The sequence below is a fragment of the Rhinatrema bivittatum genome, chromosome 2 (genome assembly GCF_901001135.1).
Source record: "Rhinatrema bivittatum chromosome 2, aRhiBiv1.1, whole genome shotgun sequence".
NCBI lineage: Eukaryota > Metazoa > Chordata > Amphibia > Gymnophiona > Rhinatrematidae > Rhinatrema > Rhinatrema bivittatum.
The window spans coordinates 348,641,268-348,668,327 of record NC_042616.1 but is presented as its reverse complement, the minus strand read 5'-3'; the positions used below and the strand labels follow the sequence as shown (position 1 = coordinate 348,668,327).

Genomic DNA, 27,060 nt, shown 5'->3' with positions numbered 1-27,060 from the left:
GGATCCTACTTGAATGGCCACTGTTGAAAACACGATACTGAGCTTGATGGACCCTTGGTCTGACCCAGTATGGCAGTTCTTATGTTCTTATGACTTTGGGTCCATGTTAAATGGGTGCCAGAATGAGCCACAGTTTGTGGTCCTTGGCTGAGGATTGCCACTGTGATGACTATATTGAGATAAGAGGAATGGGAGTTATAAAAAAGGTAAAAAACCTCCTGGGCATTTGTGAATCAAGACTTATGGTGCCATAGCTCAACAGAGCCGGGTTCTGATTGAGTTGGAAGTCCAAAGGAGCAGGAGGAAACTGCATGTTTAAAAAAATGTATGGCACTGCTCTCCAATCTCAGTTCAGAAATGGTGATGCCTTTGTTAGTTATCTAAAGTCAGCTTTAAATCACACTAACCCAACCCTTCCTTTTATCTAGTGTTTATACCCAAGAGGCTTAATGTGGCCTACTAAGGCAGCAGAAGGTGTAATAAAGTTAAGCAGCCTTAGTAGGTTGCAATAAAGAAACTTCTGGTCTCTGGACTACTATTAAAGTTATTTGATAGCATTATTCATCCAATCCTTTTCTATGCCAGTGAAGTCTGGGGTCCATTTTTAACCCTAAATTATACAGAAGGAGATAGAACCTCAATAGAAATCCTTTACCTCCAGTTCTGCCAACAGACATCTCATGTCTATAGAAACACTCTGAATAACGGGTGCAGAATTAGGACACTTTCCCTTACTATTCACCATTCAATGTATGGTATTATCTCAATAACAAACTGCCTCCACTACCAGACTCTCTGTAAAATCCTGCAAAAAACACACTCAACACTTATGTAGCAAGTCTGCCATACCAATCCAGCACCAACACCCAGAACTTAGCTACAACCCGGTCTATAAAGAGGCAGCAATGCAAACATTGCGACATGCCCTAGGATACCAATATATACTATCTCCTATTGGGCCATGCAAATTGGAAAACACAAGATGCTGAACTTACAGATACCTACACAGAAAATACCTGCTAGCTGAATTCCTCACCTCAGTCACACACAGACCCTCACCAAATACAGAATAAAAGATAATAGACTAGAAATAGAAATAATCAGACAAAAACTGAACAGGAAACTCCAAGAAGCCCAGTTCTGTATACAATATAACACATGACCACATAGAAACAGAAATGCATTCCTCCTGAGCTGTGCAAAGTACAAAGAGATCTGAGATTAAAATTTTGCAAAATTATCAGAGAAAATTAGACTTACTGCAAAGCATGAACAGAAAAGAACTGTATAATCCTGGGGGAAAAGGAGAAACAGCAGCTACAGCATCAAAATATGTGGGGTCCTGGCACTGAGCCAGAAATATAATCTGACCAGGGACAATATATGCCAGCACCAAAACCTTGGAACTGTACTTTGTATTCTCCTTTCTGTACCCAGTTATTACTAATTTGCAGATTTTTTCCCTTATTATTATAAATCATTTTGAGTTTGATTTTCAAAGCACTTTTTGTACATAAAACCCTGTTTTATGCATGTAAACTGCACTTTGAAAATCAACCAGTAGGTTTTGTGGGTAAAATAGGCATGAAATCCATTTTTGCACATCCTTTTACCCGCAGTAGGAAGAGGCATTAGAAGGGGGTGGAGTGGGGGCAGGGGAAGGATTTACAGGCGTTCTTTGTGAATGAAGTTTACAAATATATGCATGGAAATCTCCAAGCACAAAGTTATACCTGCTTGGGAATAGGTGTAACTTCATGTGCATGTGTCAGCGGCTTTTCAAAGTGAACTTATATGCATAAATACAGTTTGAAAACTTTGGGCCAAAGTCTGCAGGCTGAAAATAATTACAAATGTTAGCCCTGTGTGGGCTGTTATAAAATTACCCGCTTAATGTATTACTTTGGTAAAATATGTCCTGCCAATAAAATTATCTCAATCTGCATTAAAGTAGGTCTCTGGGTGTGAAAACCCCCACCTACGCCATCTCCAAATGGGCTTTTGCCCTCCCTCCACTTCTTGGAAAACAGGTCTGAAAACAGGTCTGAAAAAAGGTCAAGCCTTCAGATTCCCTTCAGAAAACATTTAGGCCTCTGGGCCTGAGAGACCATCACGTCCTAAGCAGCTATTGTGCCTCTGGGTCCACAAAACTTCTATCCACCCGCAAGATTCAGTCAGAAGCCCCCCTCCGCCCAGTCTGTACTGATAGGATGGAAATGGTTTTCCTCCTGCTAGCCATGGTTCCAGATACAAAATGGAGCCATGAACACTCTGACTCAAATGCCATAGCATGTGGACAGAGGGACTGGACACTGAGTAGTGAGTGGGAGGGTAGGATGCGTAGGTCTTGTCTTGGGGAATCAGACACTTCATGGGAGATGGAGGGGCAGCTGCTTGATGCTTGTATAGGGGGATGCTCAGGACATTGCCTCCCCCACTTACTAATTGCTAGTGTGCTAGCCTAATCGGCATGCTAGTAATTAACTATACATCTGCAATGCAATTGAGTTAAATTTAATACACCTTTGTATATACTGCCATAATGAAAATGGTATCTGAATATTTAAATGAGTAGTCACGTTAGAAATTAACACAATTGTATTATTTAGTAATGTGGCTACTTTTGGGGGTACTAACACTAGCAACTTTAGTACCTATGCGTCACTCAAATTCACATAAACGTGTTTTAATGTACATTAACTGTGATGCACTTTAGACTCCATATTAGAAGTCTATAGAACAGTCTGGTTTATAATATTATTACATTTTATGAACTATCATTTCATATTAGAGCCTAGAGGGCTGCATCATACTGATGGAGTTCTACTGCATTTGCTTGCGTGTTTTCGTTATACTAAAAAAATGAACAGAAAATACTAAAAGGTAGATATTCAGAAATAAATGTTTAAGTGAGTTAGCCGGATAAAACTTATCCGGCTAACTCAAACAGGGTGTTCAGCAGCACAGCTAGGCTGCTGAACATCCCCAAATAAGTCTCTAGTTAACCGGATAAGTTTTATCCAGCTAACTTTAGACTTGTCCAGTTAGCTTAATTGGATAAGTCTGACTATCACTACTTATCGGGCTAAGTTAGCCTGATAAGTAACTCCTCCCCAATACGCCCATTTTCCTCCCACCACTTAGCTGGATAAGTACTTATCTGGATGAGGCATCTGCTAAATGCAGCCAGATATTCAGTCACCACCACTTAGCCAGATAAGTCCTTATTTATCCAGCTATGTGGCACTGAATATCAAGCTCTAAGAATTTTAAATGCTCCCAAGGGAGAGAAGAGATTAGTTTCAATGACAGTGGCATGAAAAAGCAGATGTGCTAATATTGTATCTCCTTGCCTTATTAACAAGTGCTTTCTATATATTTTTATTTTACACAGCTGAAAAATGTATTCAATGTCTTTTTGGGAAAGAAAATGTCTATTTAGTGTGAAATTAGGTATACAATGTCCAGCTAGCAAATGGAATATCCTGTTGCAATCTAGTGTCTTACTGCTGCAATTTAGGAGAAAAAATAGTTGGCTTACTATTAGCTAATTTAGGGACAGGATCTTTCTAAAACAGTGCTACCTGATATGATGTTAGTTATCCCTGTAGTGTTCCTGCAGGCTGATTGTTACCGGGTAGTTGGGTGATCCCATCGTCTCTCATGAAGCAGTCCAACTGTGAAATAGCATCATTCTACCCTGCTCTCTAATGTCTGCTGGTAATAAACCACCCTTAAAAATGGCTTTTCATACGCAGTGAATAAAACTCCCAACTCTAAAGTAATAGTCTTTGTTAGCTCAATATCATGTGTAATTTTATAGTTGTGGTTTCTAGATTTGGTCCTTGAGAGCATCTGGTTTTCAGAGCTTCTGGTTTTCAGGGTATCCACAACAAATGCTTGATGCCATATGCTTGCATACATTTGGTCTAAGAAGCCAGTGAGGTAGCATAATTAGACTGTCCTGAAAACCAGAGGTTCTCAAGGTCTGATTTGAGAAGCACTGAATTGTTGGAAAGAAACGATGTTTTCTGCAGCCGTTTGTTGGGAAAGAGAAATATGGGTCATTTACAGGCTTCCAGCACTTACAAAACAAACTTACCTTGCATTAATCAGGTACTGTGCTAAGCTGATGTTTGCAGGGGATCCTGTGATTGTGACCTGCCGTTCTCCAGAACCTTCTGTGGCATTAGCAATTTTGATTTGCGCTCCTGACATCTGCCTGATTTCATTTATCTTACTGCCTTGTCTGCCAATAATGCAACCTATTAACTGTGGTGGGACAAAGACTGTAGTTAGTGTCACACACAAACAGCAGCAGTAATAAATAATAGAAAAATATTGGGGGACCATTCAAAATGTGCATATGAGAGCCCCTGGCTACATATCACACCAAGCATGTTGCAGGTAGACTTGGAAAACTTAGCTTGGCTTGGCTATGACCTCTGGCTCTGTCTTGAAAGCTTTACGTTTTAATTTTTTCCAGTTCTGCTATTGGTCTCACACCAGGATACAACAATACAACATTAATAGTAGCATGGCCATCCAGTGCTGGGAAGGAAATCAGATTGTGAAATGCAGACTAGAAAGACGAGTCCTGTTTCAGCTTTCAGTCAAAAAGAAGTTGTGCCAGCGATACGCCTAACAATGATGTAGTACACCATTGTGATACACTTTGTAAGATGCAGGTTCCTGATCCATTCTTTTTCTCTGCAAGCTGATGGAGCATGGAATGGAACCCAGGGTCATGTGGTCTTGTTTTATCTCCTGAACCTAGTAGTCACCGCAGAATCACCGGAGAGCCAAACTAACTGGAATCTGCTTTAACCCAGCTCACTGCCATTTAAAATGTATGACAATGGGGAGGGGGGACTTGAGGGTCCTTCATTCACAGCAGCTGTAGCAAGGAGGAGACGTTCTCTTCCTTTGAGTTTGAGTAGATTGTTAGGTATGGCTATTTTGTAATGGCTAGCATGAGCCACTGGGGGTGGGGTGGGGCTATAAAGCTTTTAATAACTTGCAAATAAATTCCTTGCATGGGATCACATTTCCATCCAGTATCTTTATCTTCGGTGTCAAGAAACAGAGAAGGTGGCGTCTGAGCCCAAATGCCCCTTAGATTTCTATCTGTCTGCACCCTTGAATTTTTATTTTTACAATGCAATATCAACCGGTACTGTTACTTACTGTGTAGCCATGCATGCAACAACACTCTAATACCATGGATAGAGCATTTCTAGCTGGTTTGGTATTTATAAACACCATGCAAATAATGGGATCAGAATGTCAAAATGGTACTGAATTACAGCAATTGGATTAAAATGTTTGTTTACCATGCTCATCCCATGAAAAAACAGGGTACCCTGATAATTTTGATTCCTTTTATTGGGCCAATAAAAGCTTTTATGCATAGATGTCATTGTAATAAGCTTAGAGTTTCATACAGTAGGTCCTTTCAGATGCCTTAACTGCGGTTACAGTGGTGGGGGGTGAGGTTAGACTTTATACTTAAGGAAGACCTAATTGAGGACATCAGTTAACAGATATTAATGGATTTGTGTATGAAAGAGGAGGATTGTAGGATGTGGGGGAGAACTATGGAAAGGTAGAATACACTTGGGTAAGGGATAACAAATTAGAATAGGACTAGGACCAGAAAAAGGTATAGATATGAGTTGATGCACATATTACACTATCTGTGGTAATGCATGCCTCATTAACATCAAATGTGTTAAACTATTTAGTACCTCTGCCTCAAAGGTTTGCAGATATGATATCAGTGAGTCAAGAAATTTCTCTTTGTTGCTACAAAGAGATTCACTAATGAATGCTTTGATCATTCAGTATGGGTTTTCTTTGTCAGTACACAGTGCTTCTGTGTTAAAAGTGGGTGATGGAGAGAGTGCAGGGTGTCACTGTTCATTCATAGTTGATTTATGTATGCTCCTATGTGTCATTTTGATGACATGCAATGTGCTGTTAATTCTAAACAACTCTGTATGTTCTGATTTATTGAGTTTTGGTGCACATTTTATATTACGGCTAACAAAAGATTTAAACCTAAAAGTGGGTGATGAGGATAAGACAAGGGCTGAAGAGTTAATGCACTGAAGCAACAAGTGAGGAAACCTGGGCATTGATCCTACCCCTTAGACCAGCAAGAGGTACAAGTGGGGTTTTCAGGTGTATTTTTTCAGCAAAGTACTATTTTCTCCATTACAACTGCTAGCTGATCAGAGAGCACCGTTCTCTGATCAGCTAGCAGTTGTTCTGCAAGGCACTGTAAATTATTATTATCATTCAGCACAAAAAGATCACTGCAACATTTGGTTAATGGGAGCCGGAAAACTGTGAAAATGCCAGAGGGCCACATGTGGATGATTCCACATAGAGTTGCACACCTGGATTTCTCACTGGGCAAAGTAGGCAGCTTGCAAAGAGCGCTGGGATAAAAGAGGCACCTTTTTCTCTGACCAGCAGCACTCAGCTTGAAGGGCGGCATCCAGTCAGACCCACTCCCTTTAAAAGGGCAGGGGCTCATCGGCCAGTGGCATTCAAAACACTGTAAAGTAAAGATGCTGCCAGCCTGCCGTGCCCCTATGTTATTAAGGGGTGTGTTTGACAAACTGCTGTGGTTCAGACTAAATGGTGCTTGTGAGAAGGTGCTGCTGAGTCAGAAGAGGAGGCGCCCTTTTTAGCATGACACCATTGTTCCCTCTAAGCTGCGTGTGGGTTTGGTCGCGTACAACTTTTTTCGAGACCGTGTACGGCTTTTACCCCTCCCATGTAGGGATCGGATTGGGCAGGGATAAACCAAACTCCTGCCCGATCCAATCAGTGGTGGCATCACACCTCCCTACACCCCATCTCGGGCATCAGGAGTCACATTTGGCCCCACGGCATGAGATGATGTTTGGATAATCTCACAGCTCTTACCACGAGATCATCCCCGCGGCAGCAGGAGATGACATTCAGATAAACGAGACTCCTGCTGCCGCCCACCCCACAACTTGGCAGACTGCCACGGAGCCAGACTCATGGCAGCAGAAGAGAGAGGATGCGGCGACCGCCAGCGGACCCCAACCCGTTGGCGGCCGAAGAAGAGGAGGTGATGGCTGCCAGTGGACCCCATGCCACTGGTGGCTGAAAAGTGAAAGAGGACACAATGGCCGGGAGTGGACCCCATCCCGCTGGCGGCTAAAGTGAGAAGATGCGATGGTCACCAGCGGATCCATCCTGCTGGCAGCTGAAGATGAGGCCCAGGCCCTGGGTGTGTGGCTGGGTGAAAGCCTGCATAGTGGCATGATGACTGCCTGTGTGTGTGACTGCTTATGTGTGTGTGTGTGTGTGTGTGTATGTGTGTGAGAGCGACAGAGGCTGTATATGTATGTGGGGGTTAAGAACCTGTGTGTATATGGGGTCGGTGGGTGAGAAGTTGTGTTTGTGGCTGGGTGAATGCCTGAGTGTGTGTGTGACGGGTGAGATCCAGTGGGTGGGCCTGTTACAAGGGGGCAGGGTGGGGGGAGGTGAAAGCACTAAAAGTGCCTAGAAGTGACAAAACCTAAATCCATCCCTGGTCACAGTAGTTCTGAGGATAAAAGGCAGTCATGGTGAGAAAAAACTGGCATAGACATGACAAACATTGGATCAACGAAATCTTCCCATACTATGCATTTAGAAACCAGAAAGATAGCATTGAGAGGGACCTCAGGAGGTCATTAATTTCTCTCTGCCTCAAGCAGGATCAGCTGTACTCAATGAATGCTTATCTATCTGCTTTTACAAAACTCCACTGAAGATCATAGCACCTCATAGGGCAACTTGTTATGGGTACAGAATGTTCTAATGTAAACTCCCCTTTGCAATTTAAGCCCCTTAATTTTGTCCTACTCCAATGGAAACTGAGGACAACTGATCCTCTTTATGTGCTTCAATGTTGCTATGAAGATACTCCTCAGTTTCTTTTCTAGGCTAAACAAGACCAAGTCCTTCAATCCTTCTACATATTGGGGCAGATCTTAAAACACGCGCGGGCGTAGATTTGTTCGCGCAACCTGGCGCGAACAAATCTACGCCTGATTTTATAACATGTGCGCGATGCCGCGTGCATGTTATAAAATTCGGGGTCGGCGCGTGCAAGGGGGTGCACACATGTGCACCTTGCGCGCGCCGAGCCCGAGGGGAGCCCCGATGGCTTTCCCCGTTCCTTTCTAGGCCGCTCTGAAATCGGAGCGGCCTTGAAAGGAACTTTTTTCTGGCCTCCCCCCCAGCTTCCCCCCGTTCCCCTATATAACCCACCCCCCAGCCCTAACTAAATCCTCCCCCTACCTTTGTCGAAAAAGTTACGCCTGCCCGAGGCAGGCATAACTTGCGCGCACTGGCTGGCTGCCGGTGCGCCATTCCCCGAGCCGGAGGCTGCTTCAGAGGCCTCAGCCACGCCCCCAGAATGCCCCCGGGCAGGCACCACGCCCACAGCCCTGAGACGCCCCTGAATGCCGCACTGCCCCCGACACGCCCCCCAACATGCCCCCCAAGCAAAGCCCTGGGACTTACGCGCATCCCGGGGCTTTGCGTGCACCAGCGGCCTATGCAAGATGGGTGTGCTGGCGGGCAAGTCCCCTGCGTGCATAAATCTGGCTGGATTTACGCACTCAGGGCTTTTCAAATTTACCCCATTATTTACACCTCTTAATATTTTTCTTGCTTTCCTCTGAACCTTCTCCAGAATCTCCACATTCTCCTTGAAGTATTTAGGTTGCTTTGAATGTGACATTTCTTTCTGCCTGTGCTGTTTTCAGATTTATGGGGACTCCTGTCTGGGGCAAAAGTACAATAGCAGTTTATTCTAATGAAATCAAAGGAAAGTTCCATTTCCATACAAAAACACCATATTCAGCAAAATCTGCAGTTATAATCTTCATCATGGAAATGCGCTTGCTCAGCTGATGACAGTAACATGTGAAAGAATGAAGGGGCGAGGCCCCATTAGAGAAGCATAAATACATACTATAAATGGTTAACTAGTGTGATGGAAGCATTTTATATTGTTTAGGTTTGCAGAGAAAAGAAGAGTCATAATATTCACATGCAGACCCACATGGCCTTGGTTTCACTATAGCTCTGTAGCATTTATGTTATCAAGATTAGCTTGGCCACAAACCTATGACTGCCACATGAAGGAACATTAGCTGCATAGCCACAGATCTTCACCTTGTACAACTTGGCCAGGTGATGCAGCAGAACAGAAAGATAGTGGAATACTGGGTAGATAATCACAGAGAATTGCATACAGCAACGGATAAAACATACAACCTCCCTGATTCACAGACTATAAACCAAATATCATGAAATAGCATAAAAAGTAGAATATTCAAAATTCTGGATTCCAGACAAAACAAAATTTATATATGTAACCTCCTTTTCGATGGGTGTCCTGAAAACAGGGGTACACCATGTCCAGGGGCTACAAACTCCCTTTCTCTCTCTCTCTCCCTCAGTCCACAGGCCCCAAGTGCTGTGGTCATTTCTGGTGGGGGGAGGATAAACTTCCAAGGAAAACCAAAGGGGGGGGGGGGAACAGTTTCTCTGTCTCTTTCTTTCACAGATATACTCACAATTGTGATGTCCTTGCTTTAGGAATACCTCTTGTAGAGGTATTCCAACAAAAATTTACTGCAACCAAAAATATCTTCAAACTAATCAGCACCTCCAATTAATATTCTCAAAATTCCAAATACGCTTTTTGTCTCACTGCTCCACTTAGTGGGTGCCGTTCAGTGGTAGGCACTAGGAAAAAAATGACTCAAATCTTCCAGGGACAGAAAATGGGCTCCTAGTGGGGTCTCTCTTACTCTCTGGTGACAAACTGGACATTTTGGGTTAGAAAATCCCATAAACCAACAGCAAAGAATAAGGTCTTTTCTCCTTTTCATGGGCAGGAATGGTGGCACAAAAATTCCTCCTAACCAAAACAGGACCCAAAATCTCAAAAAATGCAAGTTTCTTCTCTAAGATACTTTTGTCCCTCCTCGTAGTGCCAGCAGGGTACCACAGCTGTTACCTGACCTCCTCCAAGAAGGGGAAAAATCCTCCCATGGGCTGGACCAGGATCCAAAAAAAAAAAAAGAATTGTCTTCTACATTATCAGACTCTCCCAAAACTCTTTGCCACCTCCCAGAGATAACCCCTGCCAAACTGATTAGATGCTGGGATAGGAATCTGTCTCTTCTGGTATCAGGCTGCGGGGCCTAATAAGGGGGAAACACTCCAATACTCTCCTACTTCTTCAAAACTCAGCCAAAAAAATGCCACTGAAAATGGCACATTGTTCCTTGGTTCTGCTTGTTCTTTTATATAGGCTGGCTGACCAATCGAGGCAGTTTGACAGGACGTGGCTGTAAGGGATTGTCTGTCAACTATTCCTAAGGTTTAAGCTAGGGACTACAGATATTTATATGCTGGGGACCTAGAGGGTCCATACATACATACATACATACATATATATATATATAAATCTTTGTAGAAACATGTTCAGAAGTGATGAAATCTTGCAAATAGAAAATCGAGATTCCGAGGGAAGGAAGGTTTGAGATAAGATTGTCTATTTGCAAGATTTCATCACTTCTGAACAAGTTTCTACAAAGGTGATTTGCCCACTAAGGGGTATATTTCAAAAGGTTGCGCGCGCATATGGACGCCTGATTTTATAACATGCGCGTGCTGGCACACGCATGTTATAAAATCAGGGATCAGCAGGCGCAAGGGGGTGCACAATTGTGCAACCGGTGTGTGCTGACGCACGCGGCCTTCCCCCGTTCCCTTCCAGGATGCTCAGATTTCGGAGCGGCCCTGGAGGGAACTTCCCAACCCCCTAACTGAACCTCCCTTCCCCTTCCCCTAACCCTCCCGCCCCCTAGTCCTCACCTAGATCCCCCCGACCTTTATCATACCTGTTCCTGCTTGCACTGACAGCCTGCTGGCACGCGATCCCCCAGCATAGCGGCAAATGCCCGCTGTGCCAGGAGCCTCTGACCCTGCCCCGCCCTCCGGACTGCCCCCTCCCCCTCCCCTTTTTCAAAGCCCCGGGACATCGTGGGGCCTTTTTAAAATAGGCGTTTTAAAATCTACCCCTCAATGTAATGTCGTAAATGTTTACATGTTCCAGCTGCTTTCTCAGATTTCCTCCTGATGAAGCCCTTCTGGGGTGAAACAGAGGACCCTTTGTCGAGAGCTTTAAGAGTTGAAGAGTTGTTAAAGTTGTGAAAGCATATAGTGGAAACATTCTTGTGCTGACAATAAGAAATATCAAGACAGCTTAAGTCTTGCATTGGATCATTGGTTTATTTAAATACTTTAAGGACTTTGGTTTCTTCTAAGCATATAAGGTTGCTAGTGATATGATTTCAAAAGCAACTTGTTTTTAGTCAGTTGAAATTGATTATACAGAATTTTTGTAAAATTAATAAAGATCTTTTGTATGATAAATATTTTTGAACTATGGAAATTTTTTTTTAAAGATTTGCTTAATTATTTATGATGTCTAATTTAGGCACGAGTGTTCATATTTTGTTATTTTGAGTATATCACTTCTAGAACACTTGATAGTATAATTTGCACTGCCTCTTTACTTTATATATACATATTTATAAATAGATATACACACACATACCTGCTATACAAATGTAAGGGACACTAAAAGGAGATTTCTAAAAGTACTTTCACGACTGGGCAGGAACTTATTAAACTGTCAATATGCATAAATAAGATAATGGAAGATTAGGTGAACAGAGAAGAAAAGGTCTTAAAATATTTTGTTAGAAAACTATTTTGTTTTTCCTTATATAGGATTTCTAGAAGGTGACATCATATTTTCATGAAATGTTTCATGTGCTTTTGTGCTTAGCCTTTCAGGGCAAGAATCAAATCTCTAACCATTCATTTCTATTGACCTCCTCCTCCTCTTCATCATCTTTCTATAAAGAAGTAAATCCTTTGATATTAATATTGTTTTCCAAATTCTCCCTTGAAGCCCACTAAAATGTGAACAATAAATCCTTTTGATTTTTTTTTTTTTGCAATACTAGTCTTTGCATGATTTTATTGCTTTTTAGTTTAAATGAAAAAAAATCTCATATTTTTTAAAGCTTAGAAACTTCAGGACATATAGCTGAAAGAAACAGAATTAAAAGCTGACTCTTGTCATTACAAGGCATGTGAAAATATTTTTGATCTTGTGATTATTTATTTAGTTTTTAGTATTATAGGGATCATATTGCCTCTCTTCAATGCAAACTTCAAGGCAGCCTCACATCACATTGCCTCAGGAAAGGGCCTCAGTAGCTATAAAATATTCAAAACATAAAAACACAGAAATATAGAATATGATGGCAAATTACCACAGCCCATGTAGTCTTCCCATTTTTATGATTACTAACACTAGGAATATTGGAAATAAGTAGGTAAAAGAGATCCATATCAATCTGTCTGTAAGCACAGTAACTCTCCAAAAAAGGGATGCAGGAAGCAAATGGGAATATCTCAGAAGAGTTTAAAAACTGGGAACAGGTTAGTATTTTTGGAAATAAAGCAAAAGCATTCAATAAAGATACATGTGAATTTCTTGTTAGATAGACATCATAAGGCATAATAACAAAGACCATCATAGCACCCAAAATATTATAAAATTCAAAAAAATGATTTGGACTATAAGGGGCGGATTTTAAAAGGCGCGCGAATAGCCTACTTTTGTTTGCGCTCCAGGCGCAAACAAAAGTACGCTGGATTTTAGTAGATACGCGCGGAGCCGCGCGTATCTACTAAAAAACCTGGATCGGCGCGCGCAAGGCTATCATTTTGTATAGCCGGTGCGCGCCGAGCCGCGCAGCCTACCCCCGTTCCCTCCAAGGCCGCTCCGAAATCGGAGCGGCCTCGGAGGGAATCCTCTAACACCCTCCCCTCACCTTCCCCTCCCTTCCTCTACCTAACCCACCCGCCCGGCCCTGTCTACACCCCCCCCTTACCTTTGTTGGGGGATTTACGCCTCCCAGAGGGAGGCGTAAATCCCCGCGCGCCAGCGGGCCTCCTGCGCGCCGGGCCGCGACCTGGGGGCGGGTACGGAGGGCGCGGCCACGCCCCCGGACCGCCCCGGGCCATAGCCACGCCCCCGTACCCGCCCCCAAAACGCTGCCGACACGCCCCCGAAACGCCGCGACGACCGGGCCCGCCCCCGACACGCCCCCAACACGCCCCCCTCGGAGAACCCCGGGACTTACGCGAGTCCCGGGGTTCTGCGCGCGCCGGGAGGCCTATGTAAAATAGGCTTCCCGGCGCGCAGGGCCCTGCTCGCGTAAATCCGCCCGGTTTTGGGCGGATTTACGCGAGCAGGGCTCTGAAAATCCGCCCCTAATTGTTTTGCAGATCAATGATGATACATGACCCGTCTCATTTGTGGAAGTTGAAGCACTTGCTCCAGCATTTTGGGTGTTATGATGGTCTTTGTTATTATGTCTTATGATGTCTATCTAACAAGAAATTCACATGTATCTTTATTGAATGCTCAATACTGCTTTATTTTTAATTAATGGCCAAATTTTAAATCGGCCATGCGCGTAAAAATCGCCATTTATGCGTGTGGGCATGGGATGTATGCATGGGGGTATGCGTGTTGAAGTTTGGTTATGACTTTGTGTGGAAGGGTATCACTTTAAAAGTGTGGGCAGAGGTGGCTTGGAAAATGCTGCGTGCATTTTCAAAAGGGCTCGGCCGGATGTGTAAGTGGCGATACGTGCTCAAGTGCCAGGCCCTGAGAAAGGGGTGGGCCAGGCAGCGTGTTCTGGGTGGGGGAGGACGGAGGCCACTATCCTGGGAAAGCACACGCCGGCAGCCGGCCAGCACGTGTAAATTACTTCTACTCTCGAGGAGCAGTAAGTAATAAAATAAAACAATTGAGGCAAGGCAGGTTAGGTTTAGGGATGGGGAGGAGAAGGGAAAGAGAAGGAAGGTTAGGCAGGGGGTAGGGGAAGTTCCTTCCCAGTCTGCTTCTTAATTGGAGTGGATTGGGAGGGAACTGCATCGCCGTGCAGACTTTGCAAAAATTCACGCACCACTCGCATAGATGTGCACGGATGTTTTAAAATCTACCCTTAAGTGCATTCACATCTTTGACTCCCTTTTCGTTTATGTTTTTTAGTATTTTTGGAAACCAGGCCTCTCAAAAATCCCCATTGTTTTCTATGGGAAAGTTACAGCTTGCATAATGTTGACTAGTGCTCCATCTTCTGCTCCCTTCCAGTACTATGTTCCAGAACAACCCAGGCAGAGACAGGAACATAGAAAAATAACTGAAGTAGAGGGTGAGACATGGCCTGAAATTATTCTTTCCAAGCCACCTCTGCCCACACTTTTAAAGTGATACCCCTCCAAAATCATAACCAAACTTCAACACACATACCCCCATGCATACATCCCATCCCATACATACAAACATACCCCTAAAAACTCCCATATACAATTACAAAATCCCTCATGACCTACAATTCCTCCAAACACACCCACCCACTTACTTCCAATCATCCACCACCAATACACTCTCACATTCCCCCCCCACACCATATCCATTTAAATATCCCCCCCCCCCACACACACATCTGCCCCCAGGATATTCACAACTCTTCACCCACACATTCCCATGTTTATACACCATCTCAGTATCCCCATCTCTCACTCCAACAGTCGAGTCTTAGGAGTAAATGTTATAGACCCCTAAAACATTTTATTTCAGACCATATTTATTCCGAAATAGTTCTGTCTCCTCTATTTCAGGAGATTGTTATTTTCTTTGCAATAAAGTCACTAAGGATTGAATATGTTGCAACAATGGAAAAAACATAAAGAGGTGTAACATTTATTCAGAATGGAAGGTAAGAAATTAAACATCGCCTTCTACAAATTTGCATAGGAAACATTCCCAAAATCATGCCTCTACATGCTTTTCCAACTTGTTCCTTCTTGTTCTAATACCACTGAGTCTGCATGGTCCTAGGTGTTCTCTCTCTTTCCCTCTGTGTTTTCATGAATTACACAGTACAGAGTCCATCTAGTATGCCCAATTACTTTCTTTTGGAATGCCAAAGACCAATGGTTTTCAACCTTACATGACCACTGTACTACTTTGAAGAGTTTGAGATGTCTGGTGTACCACATGGTCACAAAAATTCAAAATTCATTCAAAAGGCTATATTTATATGTTGGTGTCATATTTGGGCCAGTTTTCAATTGGCATTTAACCGCTAAGTAAAAACACACACACAACAGACATTGATACTGCTGAATTCAGAGTCTCTCAGGAACTGACATCTGCGTGGTGGAGTCGACAGTGCTGAAATTGCTGGATAGCATGTTTCTTTTGGTGAATTATCTCTTCCTGATAAACCGGCACCAACTTGAAGCTCTACAAGAAACACAGAGTGCTGTGGCAGGAAATGGGCATGCCAGACAGCTCATGTTTACATTAGAAACATGAAGGCAGAAAAAGAGCATACCACCTATTTAGTCAGCCCATCCACACAACTCCTCAGCTCTACAATCCCTACCACTCCTTCAGAGATCCCCTTTACTTGTCCCATGCTTTCCTGAATTCAGATACTGTCCATGTCTCCAACACCTCCACTGGGAGGCTGTTTCATGCGTCCATCACCCTTTCTGTAAAGAAATACTTTTTAGTATTCCTTAAGAACATAAGAACATAAGAAATTGCCATGCTGGGTCAGACCAAGGGTCCATCAAGCCCAGTATCCTGTTTCCAACCGAGGCCAAACCAGGCCACAAGAACCTGGCAATTATCCAAACACTAAGAAGAACCCATGCTACCGATGCAATTAATAGCAGTGGCTATTCCTTAAGTAAACTTGATTAATAGCCGTTGATGGACTTCTCCTCCAAGAACTTATCCAGATCTTTTTTGAACCCAGCTACACTAACTGCACTAACCACATCCTCTGGCAACAAATTCCAGAGCTTTATTGTGCGCTGAGTGAAAAAGAATTTTCTCCGATTAGTGTTAAATGTGCAACTTGCTAACTTCATGGAATGCCCCCTAGTCCTTCTATTATCCGAAAGTGTAAATAACCAATTATTAGATTATTCCATGACTCCTCGTTCCAGACTCTCCTTCCTGTTGAAAGAGACCCACCTCCAGTGCATTGATAACTCTGAGGTATTTAAATATCCATTGTATGCAAATCTATCTTATGCATATTCATAGTAGATATCCTGAAAACCTGGCCTGTTTGTGGCACTTGAGGACTGGAGTTTGCCATCACTGCACTAGAGCATTCCTTGTGCTTTGTTAGATTACTCCTCCTGTTTTTCACACTTTCCTAATTGTCCACCTTGTTACATATTTTGATATCATTTGCAAAAAGACAAACTTTTCCTGATAGCCTTTCTACAATATCACTTATGAAAATGTTGAAAGAACTGGTCCAAGGACTTATCCCCACAGCACACTACTTGTAATGCCCCTGTCCTCCATTTTCCATGCTGAAAGGGGCACCTCTTCCCCTACTCCAGTGGCACTTTCTCAGAAACACTACTCAGCCTAAGAAACAGGAACTTGTCAGGTCTATCCCCTTACAGATGTAAGGATGGGTCAGCAGTGATTTTAGGTTACAGTGCTCTGCAGACCACTGGCCCATTGGCCTCTAATTTTAAGGGGGCTGGTCTGACAGGGTGCTGTCACTCAGGTTGAGTGGTGCTTGTAAGAAAGTGCCACTGGGCAGAGAAGGAGGAGTCATTTTCACCGCAGAGGTCCTGGGCAGCTGCTTACTTCAGCTGGTGGAAAATCTGGGACTTCTACTCACTGACTACTACTCTGCTGTTGGTATAGGTGCAGCGAAAAGGTCATTTCAGTTTTTATATCAGCAGTCATGATTTATATTAACAGAAGGGATAATCGCATATACCCTTCATACTGACAAATCTATTGCAGCTTAACACCACATAATTCTTAATCCCATTTATTTCACAGAAAGATTGGCATGAAGAAGGAACCAATCAGTTAAAATTAAACATTTCTACTTCCTTCATTTTTTATGTCCTTCTTTTCTCATACCTGTTCTCTAACCTGTTTCATCCAAGAGACTAATGTAGTAAAGTGACCTAAAATTTTCAAGTGAGCTTGCATGCTAAAAGCACTGTTAACATGTGTTAAATGGGATAACATGTGCTATTGACCCATTTAGCATGCAAAATTTTACTTTTTCTTCACAAATAGTAATTTTAGCATACAAATCTTTTCTTCTGTGCATTTTTTCGCAAATTCGACGCAGGCCTGGATTTATACATAGGCGTACTAGGCCTGTGCCTAGGGAAGCAAAGTTTGAGGGAGGAAGTGGCAAACTTCCTACTCTCCCCTCCTCTGCCTTATAGTCCTGCTCTGGACCTCTGAAGATGCCCCCAACCCCTGAACCTCAGCCTCAGCGGTGATCCTCATAGATCGGTGAGCACAAGGAATAAGCCTACTCTTTCCAGTCCTCTCCCCTCTGGGCTTCCATACAGGGATGGTGCCTGTGAGCACAGGCTTAGCACACAGACATGCCACTGGAGCCCAGGTCCAGCTAGATTGGAGGGGGGGGGGGGGGGGGTAGCATTGAGTCCAGAGGTTGGGGGGGGGGCAGAATTCCATGGTACTGAATAAGTACCTAGGATAGCAGTGGATGAAATCCATCCCTGATTCAATGCTAATGAGTGACTGCAATGCAAAATTATGTAAAGCATCTCAGCAGTTCTGGAGGACATATCTAAAAAAGGATAGAAAAAGGCAACCAAAATGTTACGAGCTCTACACCGAAAGACATATGAGATGAGATCTGAGGACCTTACTATGTATTAGAGATGTGATTCGGCCGACCCTTTCGGTTTGGCCTTCGTTATCGGCCCGCCGCAGGAAATTTTGTTTTCCCACGGTTCGGGACAATTTTATTTCGGCTGCCCCCAAAACAATATCCGAAACCCGCCCCAACCCTTCCAATTTAATTAATTACAAACCACCACCCTCCCGACTCCCCCAAAACTTGCCGAAATTCCCTTGTGGTCCAGTGGGGGTTCAGCTGATTACTGGCAGCCAACAGCCTAAGAGCGGGAGATCACTCCCGGGACCCCGCTGGACCACCAGGGACTTTTGGTAAGTCTTGGAGGGGGTTGCAATTAATTAAATTTGAAGGGTTGGGGTGGATTGGGTTTTTTTTTTTTAATGTGCCCTTTCTCTCCCCCCAAAAAACGATAAGAAAACCACACGAAATTTCGTGGGTTTTCTTATCGTTTCGTTGCCCCCCTGAACCGCGATGAAATAGGAAATATCATCTCTATTTCCTATTTTGTCGCAAACGAATGCACATCCCTAGTATGTATATCCTAGAGGAGAGGAGAGTTGGGGGGATGTGATACAGACATTTAAATTCCTGAAAAGGTATTAATAATGCAAAATAATCTAACCTAGCACTCTAGGGTACTCCTCATCTCAGATTCATCCCTGCTCTCACAGTCCTGGCCCAGTTCCTCAAAGAGAGAAATGAACTCTTATTCTTTTCACCTCTAGTTAGTTTTTTAGAAGGAGGAAGGAACCTCTCCATCATTGCCTTGGGCCTCTCTCCCTGAGGGGGAAGAGCCTCTACAGTGATCCACTCCCTCTGAGAAGGCTTCTGGGTCCACTAACCTGCAGGCTGCTACACCAGTGAGTCACTTCTCTTAAGGTCCCTATTATTCACCCTACTTCTGGAAGGGCATGGGCAGAATAGGGCAAAAACCCACCAAAAACATCCCATCTCTATACCTCCTGCTACACACCAGTCACCCAATCAGAAAATACCAAATGTTTAAAGGAACCTACACACCATTTCCCCATAATTACATTAACACATAAAATACAATGCTCACACCTCTAAAAATGCCATCCAGTGCCACAAGATTAAACATTTTCCCAAACAGGTCAATATGATTATAGCAGGGTCTCTTCCATCCAAATGTCATATGCACTGAAACCCCAAAAGATCAATTTTGAGGGTTTCCCTACAAGACATTATATAGAAGGTACAGGAGGGCGGGAGAGGACAGCAGCACCCCCCTTGATCATGGTGCCCTATGTAGCCGCATAGGTTGCACACCCCAAAGCTGGCCCTGGTACTAGTGCTAAATTCCAGTATGTTATACTGGAATGCAAGCCTTACCACAGAACAATTTATAATCCAGCAGTAAAGTAATGAATCCCAGCACAATTCTTGTGCTATTTAAAAAGGAGGTGGGTATGATGCCAGCATAGCACGAGTTGCACCGGTTAGACATCAGTGAGAAATAGCCCTTTATCTATCGACAGAACAGATAGAAAGGAAACTACAGAATTGTCACAAATGTGTAGAGTATTGTTGAGGAATGTTTGTATGAACCAATGGGGTGGATATTCGGAGGCATTTATCTGGATAACTTTTGAATCACCTGGATAAATGCCAACTTTTGAATATTACTGGCACTTATTGCATACATTTTATCTGGATAGGTAAGATTTATCTGTATAAGTGGGAGGCATTTTGGGGGAGTTCAGGGGGTAGAGATGAGTTTGCCAAATAACCTATTCAGCTAACTCAGATATTTTCAGTTAGCCAAATAAGGGAATAGGGATGGGTTGCATCTGCAGAAGGCATTTGGTTTAAATTCAATTTTGTCAATTTGGGGGGAGGGGGGGAAGGAGGCAATATCCTTGAATAAATTTATCTGGGTAAACCTACCTAGATAATTTTGAAACCTAACTGGCTATGGTTGGATATCACTGGTTAAGTTTATTGTTATTCAGGTGCATTTAACTTTGAAACCTAACCAGCAATATTGAAACATAGCCGGTTAGGTTACAAAGTTATCCGGATAGACTTACCTGGATACATTTATTTGAGAATATTTAGAAGGATATTTATCCTGTTTAATATTCCTGATAACTTATTCAGCTAACTTTAGCTGGATATGTATGTTTTTTTTTAAGTTGACCTCAACGTAACCAAATTTCCTCCTGCTTTTCAGCAAAACCTCTAGGCAGGTCTTTCTGTAAATCTCATGAAATTGCACATAGAGATCTGCGTTCCCCTCGCAGTTCATTTTCTCTTTGTTAGAATTATACATGCCTTCCATTCCAGAGAAGGGAAACAAACGAGGTCAGTGAGGATTTTCCATTTATTTGTAAGCGCTGATCTTTGCCTGTGTTGAGTTTTGCAACTTTCATTGCCTCTGCTGCTCTTCCTTTCACCGAGGGAAGAGGGAGGGCACTGGCCTCAGACAGAATTAGCCTTGAAAGAAGGGAGTAGGCACAAACAGAGCAGTCTGTTTACAGGAATCCAGAGGACAGTGCCCCGAGACAGTGATACAAAACAGAGATAGGGGCATCCTGATCCCGAAAGAGGGAGAAGATGAAAGAAGCGGGTGGGGGTCTGGCTCTTATTAGTACTATAGCACCTCATTCAGTCATGGCTTCCATTTCTTCTGTAAAATCAAGGATGACTACAGTCATTTTAGATTTCCATCAGGAACTTTTGTCTTTCTTTTGTGAATGCTGAGGTTTCTGCAGTAATTGGGTGCTCCCCTCTGAGAAGCCGAGGGACTGCGGGGCAGCCAGGTTCAGAGATTGGCCATTGTGCTGTGTTTCTCCAACTCTGCAGTCTTTCTCCCCTCAGTCTGATGGCTTTTGCCATCCCATCTCTATGAGATGAAGACACTTGTAAGTTTTACGATAGCAGATTTTTTTTTAAATAAAGATATTTGTAGGATATTTGACTTTGTTTTGTGATCTAAGAGTGACAGTACTTAATGGAAAAGAGGAGGGAAAGCTTTTGAAAAAAAGGTGATTGGTGAAAAGAAACTTTCAGTGCTTTTAGAAATTTTGGCATTGTTTTGCAGAAACCTGAAGCCATTCTTGTGCTTGGTATATCATTTGAATATTTTACAGTAGCTTCATTTAGCAATGCATGTGAGAAAGTACATTAAGGACCGGATGCACTAAAGCTTTTCTCCCATTCTCTGTCTAGGGGAAAAGGCCCGGATGAATCGGGCCCTAAACTGGATCTGTAGCTTTTTAAAAATATATTTTTCAAACACACTTTGAACCTGATTAATTAAATATATAGGTTATGCACATGGACATAGAAATGAGAGGGGGAAAGACTTCTTTAAAGAGCTATAGGACAAGACTTAAGGATTAGTCCAAAGTCCAGGAGCACTTTTATTATATTTTGCACCATGGTTTGTTTTTGCCTTTCGCTGTGGTGTTTCTGTGAGTTTTTTCCCCCCTAATGCATAGTAATTCTAGGAGGGATCTATATTAAATGTTAGGCAAATTAAAAAGAAGTTGTTTGCTATTTGACTGTGTTGTTATAACACTGCTACATGAGGTTCAAACCTTGGATAAAGACTGGAGCAGTCTGGGTTTTGCCCTATTCATTGGTGGCATGCAGGGTTGTAGTAGCTATATTGATCCTGGAGAAACCTGGATTCTTTGCAAGTCCTGAGACCTTGTATAGCATCAACTCAGGACTTATCTGTAGATGCTGATGCACAAGAGCTTCTGAGATCATATGAGTACCTTCCTCGCATCTGACTTCTGAAGATGGGACTTGTGCAATCTTGAAAACTTATGTGTAACATCCTATCTGGATAATTCTTATTTTGTTGTTGGTCCAATAAAAGGTGCCACAGCCAAACCAGATGGTACAATTTACCATTTCTGTAGGAAAACCAATGAACTTTTCAATTGTCATAAATGTTTTGCATTATGCAACTATGCCAGAAGAAGGGAGAATGGCTCACACACTTACCAAATTGCAACCTTTTTTCAGAAACAAAAATTGTAATGTCCAGAATTCAATACAGTAAAAGAAAGAAATGTATATTTTAATGAAATTAAATGAAAAAATAATGTATTCTTTTGTATATCTCAATATTACTGGGTAATATTTCTGAAAATTTCAGTATTCCAAATAACATATTAGTGATTGAATATAAAGCTCTCTCTCAGAAGCAACCATAATGAAAAAAAGAAAAATTTCAGCAGAGAAAATATATTTCCAGAACCACAAGTAAATGCTATAGAATAATCTGCACAGATTCAGTAAAAATCACAAGAAAATGACATGGCCTAAAGTTTAATGTTTTCTATTGCAAAAACCTAGCACTGCTTTAGTTTAATATAAATCTCACAGGTTTTGCGGGCTGGTGGGATCTTTATGATCAAGCCTTATGTTGGCAGAAAGGGAAGAATCATTGAATCTGCATTTAATGTTGTTTGAGACCAGAGATTTGTCCCTGTCATTAACATAAGTAAAGCATAAGCATTAATAACTTAATTTCTCTGAAGAGTAGCAATTTTTGCGATTATTTTTCTCCTTTGCACACAGTGGTCATGATGAAATATGGATGCACCATGTTTACTTTGGCATAATGGCTCTTATAAATATTGCTTACTTTTTGGATTGATTATCATCTGTTTTGGGTTTTCCATTCCAAACTGAAGCCATTAGGGTGTAACATGCTATATGCTTGCATTTAGGGATGGTAACTTTCAAAGGAATCGCAGATGTGCCCAGGGACATGGCGTGCACATCTCTTGGCACATAACATACATGTACATATGTGCGTATGTTATAAAATAGCCTTGGTGCACATATGCGCGTACGTTGTATGGTGTTCGTATGTGTGCACCTAATTTTGCAAGTAGGTGCGCCCAACCGCGCAAATCAGGTTTCGACCACGTAAGTCAGGGAATTCTATAACTGGTGCGCGACCATGCCAAGACCAGTTTTACCTGTTTGTCCACCAGTTCACCCAGTGTACAGCTAGATCCTCCAAACCTCCTGGTTTAAAAGCCTGCACTCCCCCCAGTTACCCCAGACCCTTTAAACCCCTCAGGAATGTTTTTTTAAACTTATACCTCCTCCATAGAAGAAGTTATGCAACACTAGATTTGGGTGTGTGCACAGGTGTGTATTTGCATGCATAGCTCTTGGCCAATTCACCGCTCACACCACACTGCTTTTGATTCTGAGTGAAATGTGCATGCAGCGAGAGATTCACACATGTAGGTGGCTTTTAAAATACAGTGGGCACATGTAAGCTCCAAATGCGCGAGCAACTCCCAATTTTGGTGCATGTCGGGCTTTGAAAATTTATCTTAAAAGTTAGATATTAGTAATTAGGTATTTATATGGTACCCTAATTCATGGCACTTTATGATAAATATATTGATGATTACCTGAATTATGGACATTGTATAAGTTATTTTTATATGTGATTATTGAATGACCATGTTCTTCTGACCACTAAATATTTTATATGTGGTATCTTTTGGATTTGGGGCCAGATGTACTAAAGGATTTTCCTAATTATTGTGTCTTCACGAAAAAAATACTTAGTACATCTGGCCTTGAGATGCCCATGAAATGTTTTATTTTTTGTCCATTTTCTGTCCAGTGAGTTTATTTAACTTTTATACCCTTTTATTGTCTGTGATTGCTTGCAATTCTGGTTTAGAGTGGATTGGGGATTTTTTTCTACTGTTCTTAAACCTGACCTTTACTTTCTTCCTATATAGGTCGCAGTAAATAACTCTTCGGCAGAGGAGAATTAAGCATAGCAACTGCTGAGGAATGCTGCCTTTTAAAAATATGTCTATACAAGAGGATTTTTATGTTTACCTATGAACTAGTCTGGCGCCATTTTGCGCAAAATGGCGCCGGCCGTACGGCTACACGATTCGACTGCAGGAGGTCGTTCCGGACCCCCGCTGGACTTTTGGCAAGTCTTGTGGGGGTCAGGAGGCCCCCCCAAGCTGGCCAAAAGTCCCTGGGGGTCCAGGAGTGATCTCCTGCCGTGAATCATTTTTCCATACGGAAAAACGATTCGCGTGCAGGAAGTCGTTCCTGGACCCCCGCTGGACTTTGGCAAGTCTTGTGGGGGTCAGGAGGCCCCCCCAAGCTGGCCAAAAGTCCCTGGGGGTCCAGCGGGGGTCCGGGAGCGATCCCCTACGCTCCTGACGTCGGGGGACAAAAAACAAAATGGCGCCGGCGCTACCTTTGACCTGTCATATGACAAGGCAAAGGTAGCGCTGGCGCCATTTCTACAACGCACCCGGAGGTCCGAGAGTAAAAGAGCACACCGGGACCCTTCCTCTGGACCCCAGGTAATTTAAGGCATTTTGGGGGGGTTCGGGAGGGTGGGGGATTTATTTTAAAGGGTCGGGGTGGGTTTTAGGGTTGTTTTAGTGTGCTGGTTTTCCCGCCCTCCCCCTTCCCCTCCCCCTTCCCCCGATTTACGATTTTTTGACGATAAATCGGGGGAATTGTTATTGTATCGCGGCTCTAACGATTTTTGACGATTTAAAATATATCGGACGATATTTTAAATCGTCAAAAAACGATTCACATCCCTAATAAGTACTAAGGAGACTGTGTCAGCTGTAAATGGTTTTCAATGCGCTTAAAGCCACTGTAGTACCAATGAATATATTTCATTTCTTTCTCATTGGATATCTTTCACTTGTGGTTTACTCTCATTTGGTACAGATCTCATAGTATACCCCGAATGCTACTGCACTATCTTTGGTAAGTGCCATTTAAGATGTGAGTGTTCAGGTAATATGCCACATGCAACTGTATATCCCGCCAGAGAAAACATCAACCTACTTACATCGTTTGGAATAGTAAGCTCATGGGAACTGGTTGGAGTACTGGCATCCAGTCCTGTATTTCAGGAAGAGAGAGTGAGAGAGAAAGGAACAATTACAATCAAGGCATGGAGAACAAGAGAGACAATGAATGATACTTAACAGACTTGAGAAAAACATAGTGGAAAGGTCAAACAAAGACAGCAGCAAAGAGAAGTACAGAACTTACAGCAAAGAGGAGAGGGCAGTGAAAAGGAGGCAGAACTTTCAAAGAGGGCTGCCTTAACTTAGCTTTACTCTTGTTAGCAGTAACCCTCAGCCGAAAAAGCAATGTAAATAAATTCTCCAATGCTTTAGAAAGTCTGATTGTAAAAAAAAAACAAAACAACCAAAACTGTACTGTGAATTACTGTGCAAGCATAATTCTAACTAACAAGTGCATGATCAACAATGAGCCAGTATCTTAGATTTGGCCCTTCTGTCTGCCAGGAGATGTAAAGTAGAGCAAATAATGAATGGAAATTGGAGGTAACTAAAAAGGAAAATATTAAATGTAATAAAGAGAAAGGTGGGTTGGAGGGGGCAGGAAAAGCTAGGGGAGACTACTGAAATCATATATGTGATTAGTGGTGATTAAGAGATTTTGGAAAGAAAGGTTTATTTTTGGAGAGGGGAAGTCGGGGAAGTATAAAATACTGTAAGTTGCATACATTTGTATTAAATATGGGTGGAAAGAAGGAAAGTAAGCAATTAATGTGCATTAACACTTGGTGAAGTTACAGAAACATGGTGCATGGGTAACAAGGAAAAGATCAAGGAACAGTTTGTAAATCAAGTGTAAAGAACAAGGAAAACATAAGGTAGGAAAGATGATGTAAGAGCAGTCTTAATATTTTATCACATACATCGCAAAGCGTTGATGCAGCCCTCCGCCAGAGCATCAGCTTCCTTATCCTCTGCTTGTGTAATCTTTCAGTATTGCAGGAAATACTTTTAGAACTATTCACATCCACAATGTACAGAGAAATGGGGCATGCGAAATGGAGATCATTTCAAGAGTGCTTCCAGTGATTTAATTTATGTTAAACGACCCTCGTGCGCACTTATGGTGAAAAACTATTGGGGTCCCCTCTTCCATTGTAAATTGCACACAGGTTTTTCACAAATATCTCATCTGATATGCATCCAAAACTTAAGTATCATCCTCCGCCGAACTGGTGTATGTGATAAAAAAAAGTTATTACTTGTCACACACTGCATGTACCAGTATATGAAAGGGTCCTCAGGATATACGAGGATCAAGGCTATAATTGTCTATGGAAAATGGATTGTTAGTCCCATACCATCAAGCCTGCATGCTACTATTAAGTAACAAATGTGAATTGATATGGTGCGACAGAAACTGTCATTTATGTGTACGATAATTAATACTTTATTTAATTTTAATTTCATTTGGATATTTACATTAGGCAAACCCTTCCCCAGGTTCCTATCATTTGTACAATGCAAAATTTACAGTGATGTCCTTTAGTCAATATATACTGTAGACTGGTACCTGCCAAGTGCTTCTAATAACTTTTCATAGGACAAAAGAGCAGAAACTTGGCTTAATGGATGGCATAAATTAAAGATTTTTTAAGTAAATGGAACAAAAGCACAGTAGTTTAGCACTGACAAAACAAATGGTAATGGAAGCACAGAAAAATAACCCCCAACAAAATGTTTAGAAAGCAAAAAAAACAAGGAGAAATGGTCATTGACCACATTTAGCATTAAAATGATGGAATGACCATGGGAAACAAAGGTGTTAAGAAGAAGGACATCCCCAGGGGGTCATGGGTACGTACCAGGGAAACCAGGGGTGGTCTGCCCAAGGGGAGTAAAGGGGGTATGCTGCATAGCCAACTGGTGAAGCTTGGTCAACTGCAGGGCAGGATGGGAAATTAGAACTAACCAATCAAATGGAATTATTTCAGAGTACAGAAAACCATTGTACATGTTTTAAAACTGGATTAATTAAAATTAAAAATAAAATGTTTAATCATTCATTCTGAGCTTTTACAAGGGAAATACATTTGTTAGAAAATGACATATCTATTGTTATTACATGTAATGGCTATGTTAATATTAACTATTTTTTTATACAATTACTGTACATATTAACAAATAAAACCCCTAAAATACGTAACATGCAAAAAAAATGTAATTTAAAGACAAAAATTACAATTTGTATCTGGGCCACTTTACTTTCTATCAAGTATTACAAAATTCATTCAATGATGTTAAAACTCACTAGATCTTGTTATGGCCAGGAATCTACAGGTCTGCTCTGCTTTAGCGGAAGAAAGTATATGCTGCCCAGAACAAAT

The 27,060-nt window shown here is 42.2% G+C and overlaps 1 protein-coding gene across 13 annotated transcripts in view; it reads right to left on the bottom strand.

Moving 5' to 3' along the window:
• Positions 1-27,060, bottom strand: part of LOC115084679 (poly(rC)-binding protein 3-like) — a 1,201,673-nt gene that overhangs the window by 35,587 nt on the left and 1,139,026 nt on the right. For all 13 annotated transcript variants that reach the window (XM_029589869.1, XM_029589872.1, XM_029589868.1 and 10 more), the window contains 3 exons: positions 26,539-26,614; positions 24,715-24,767; positions 4,103-4,272 (listed from right to left, as the gene is read on the bottom strand). In XM_029589869.1, the coding sequence (XP_029445729.1) occupies positions 4,103-4,272; positions 24,715-24,767; positions 26,539-26,614 (299 nt within the window). The remainder of the gene's footprint in view (positions 1-4,102; positions 4,273-24,714; positions 24,768-26,538; positions 26,615-27,060) is intronic.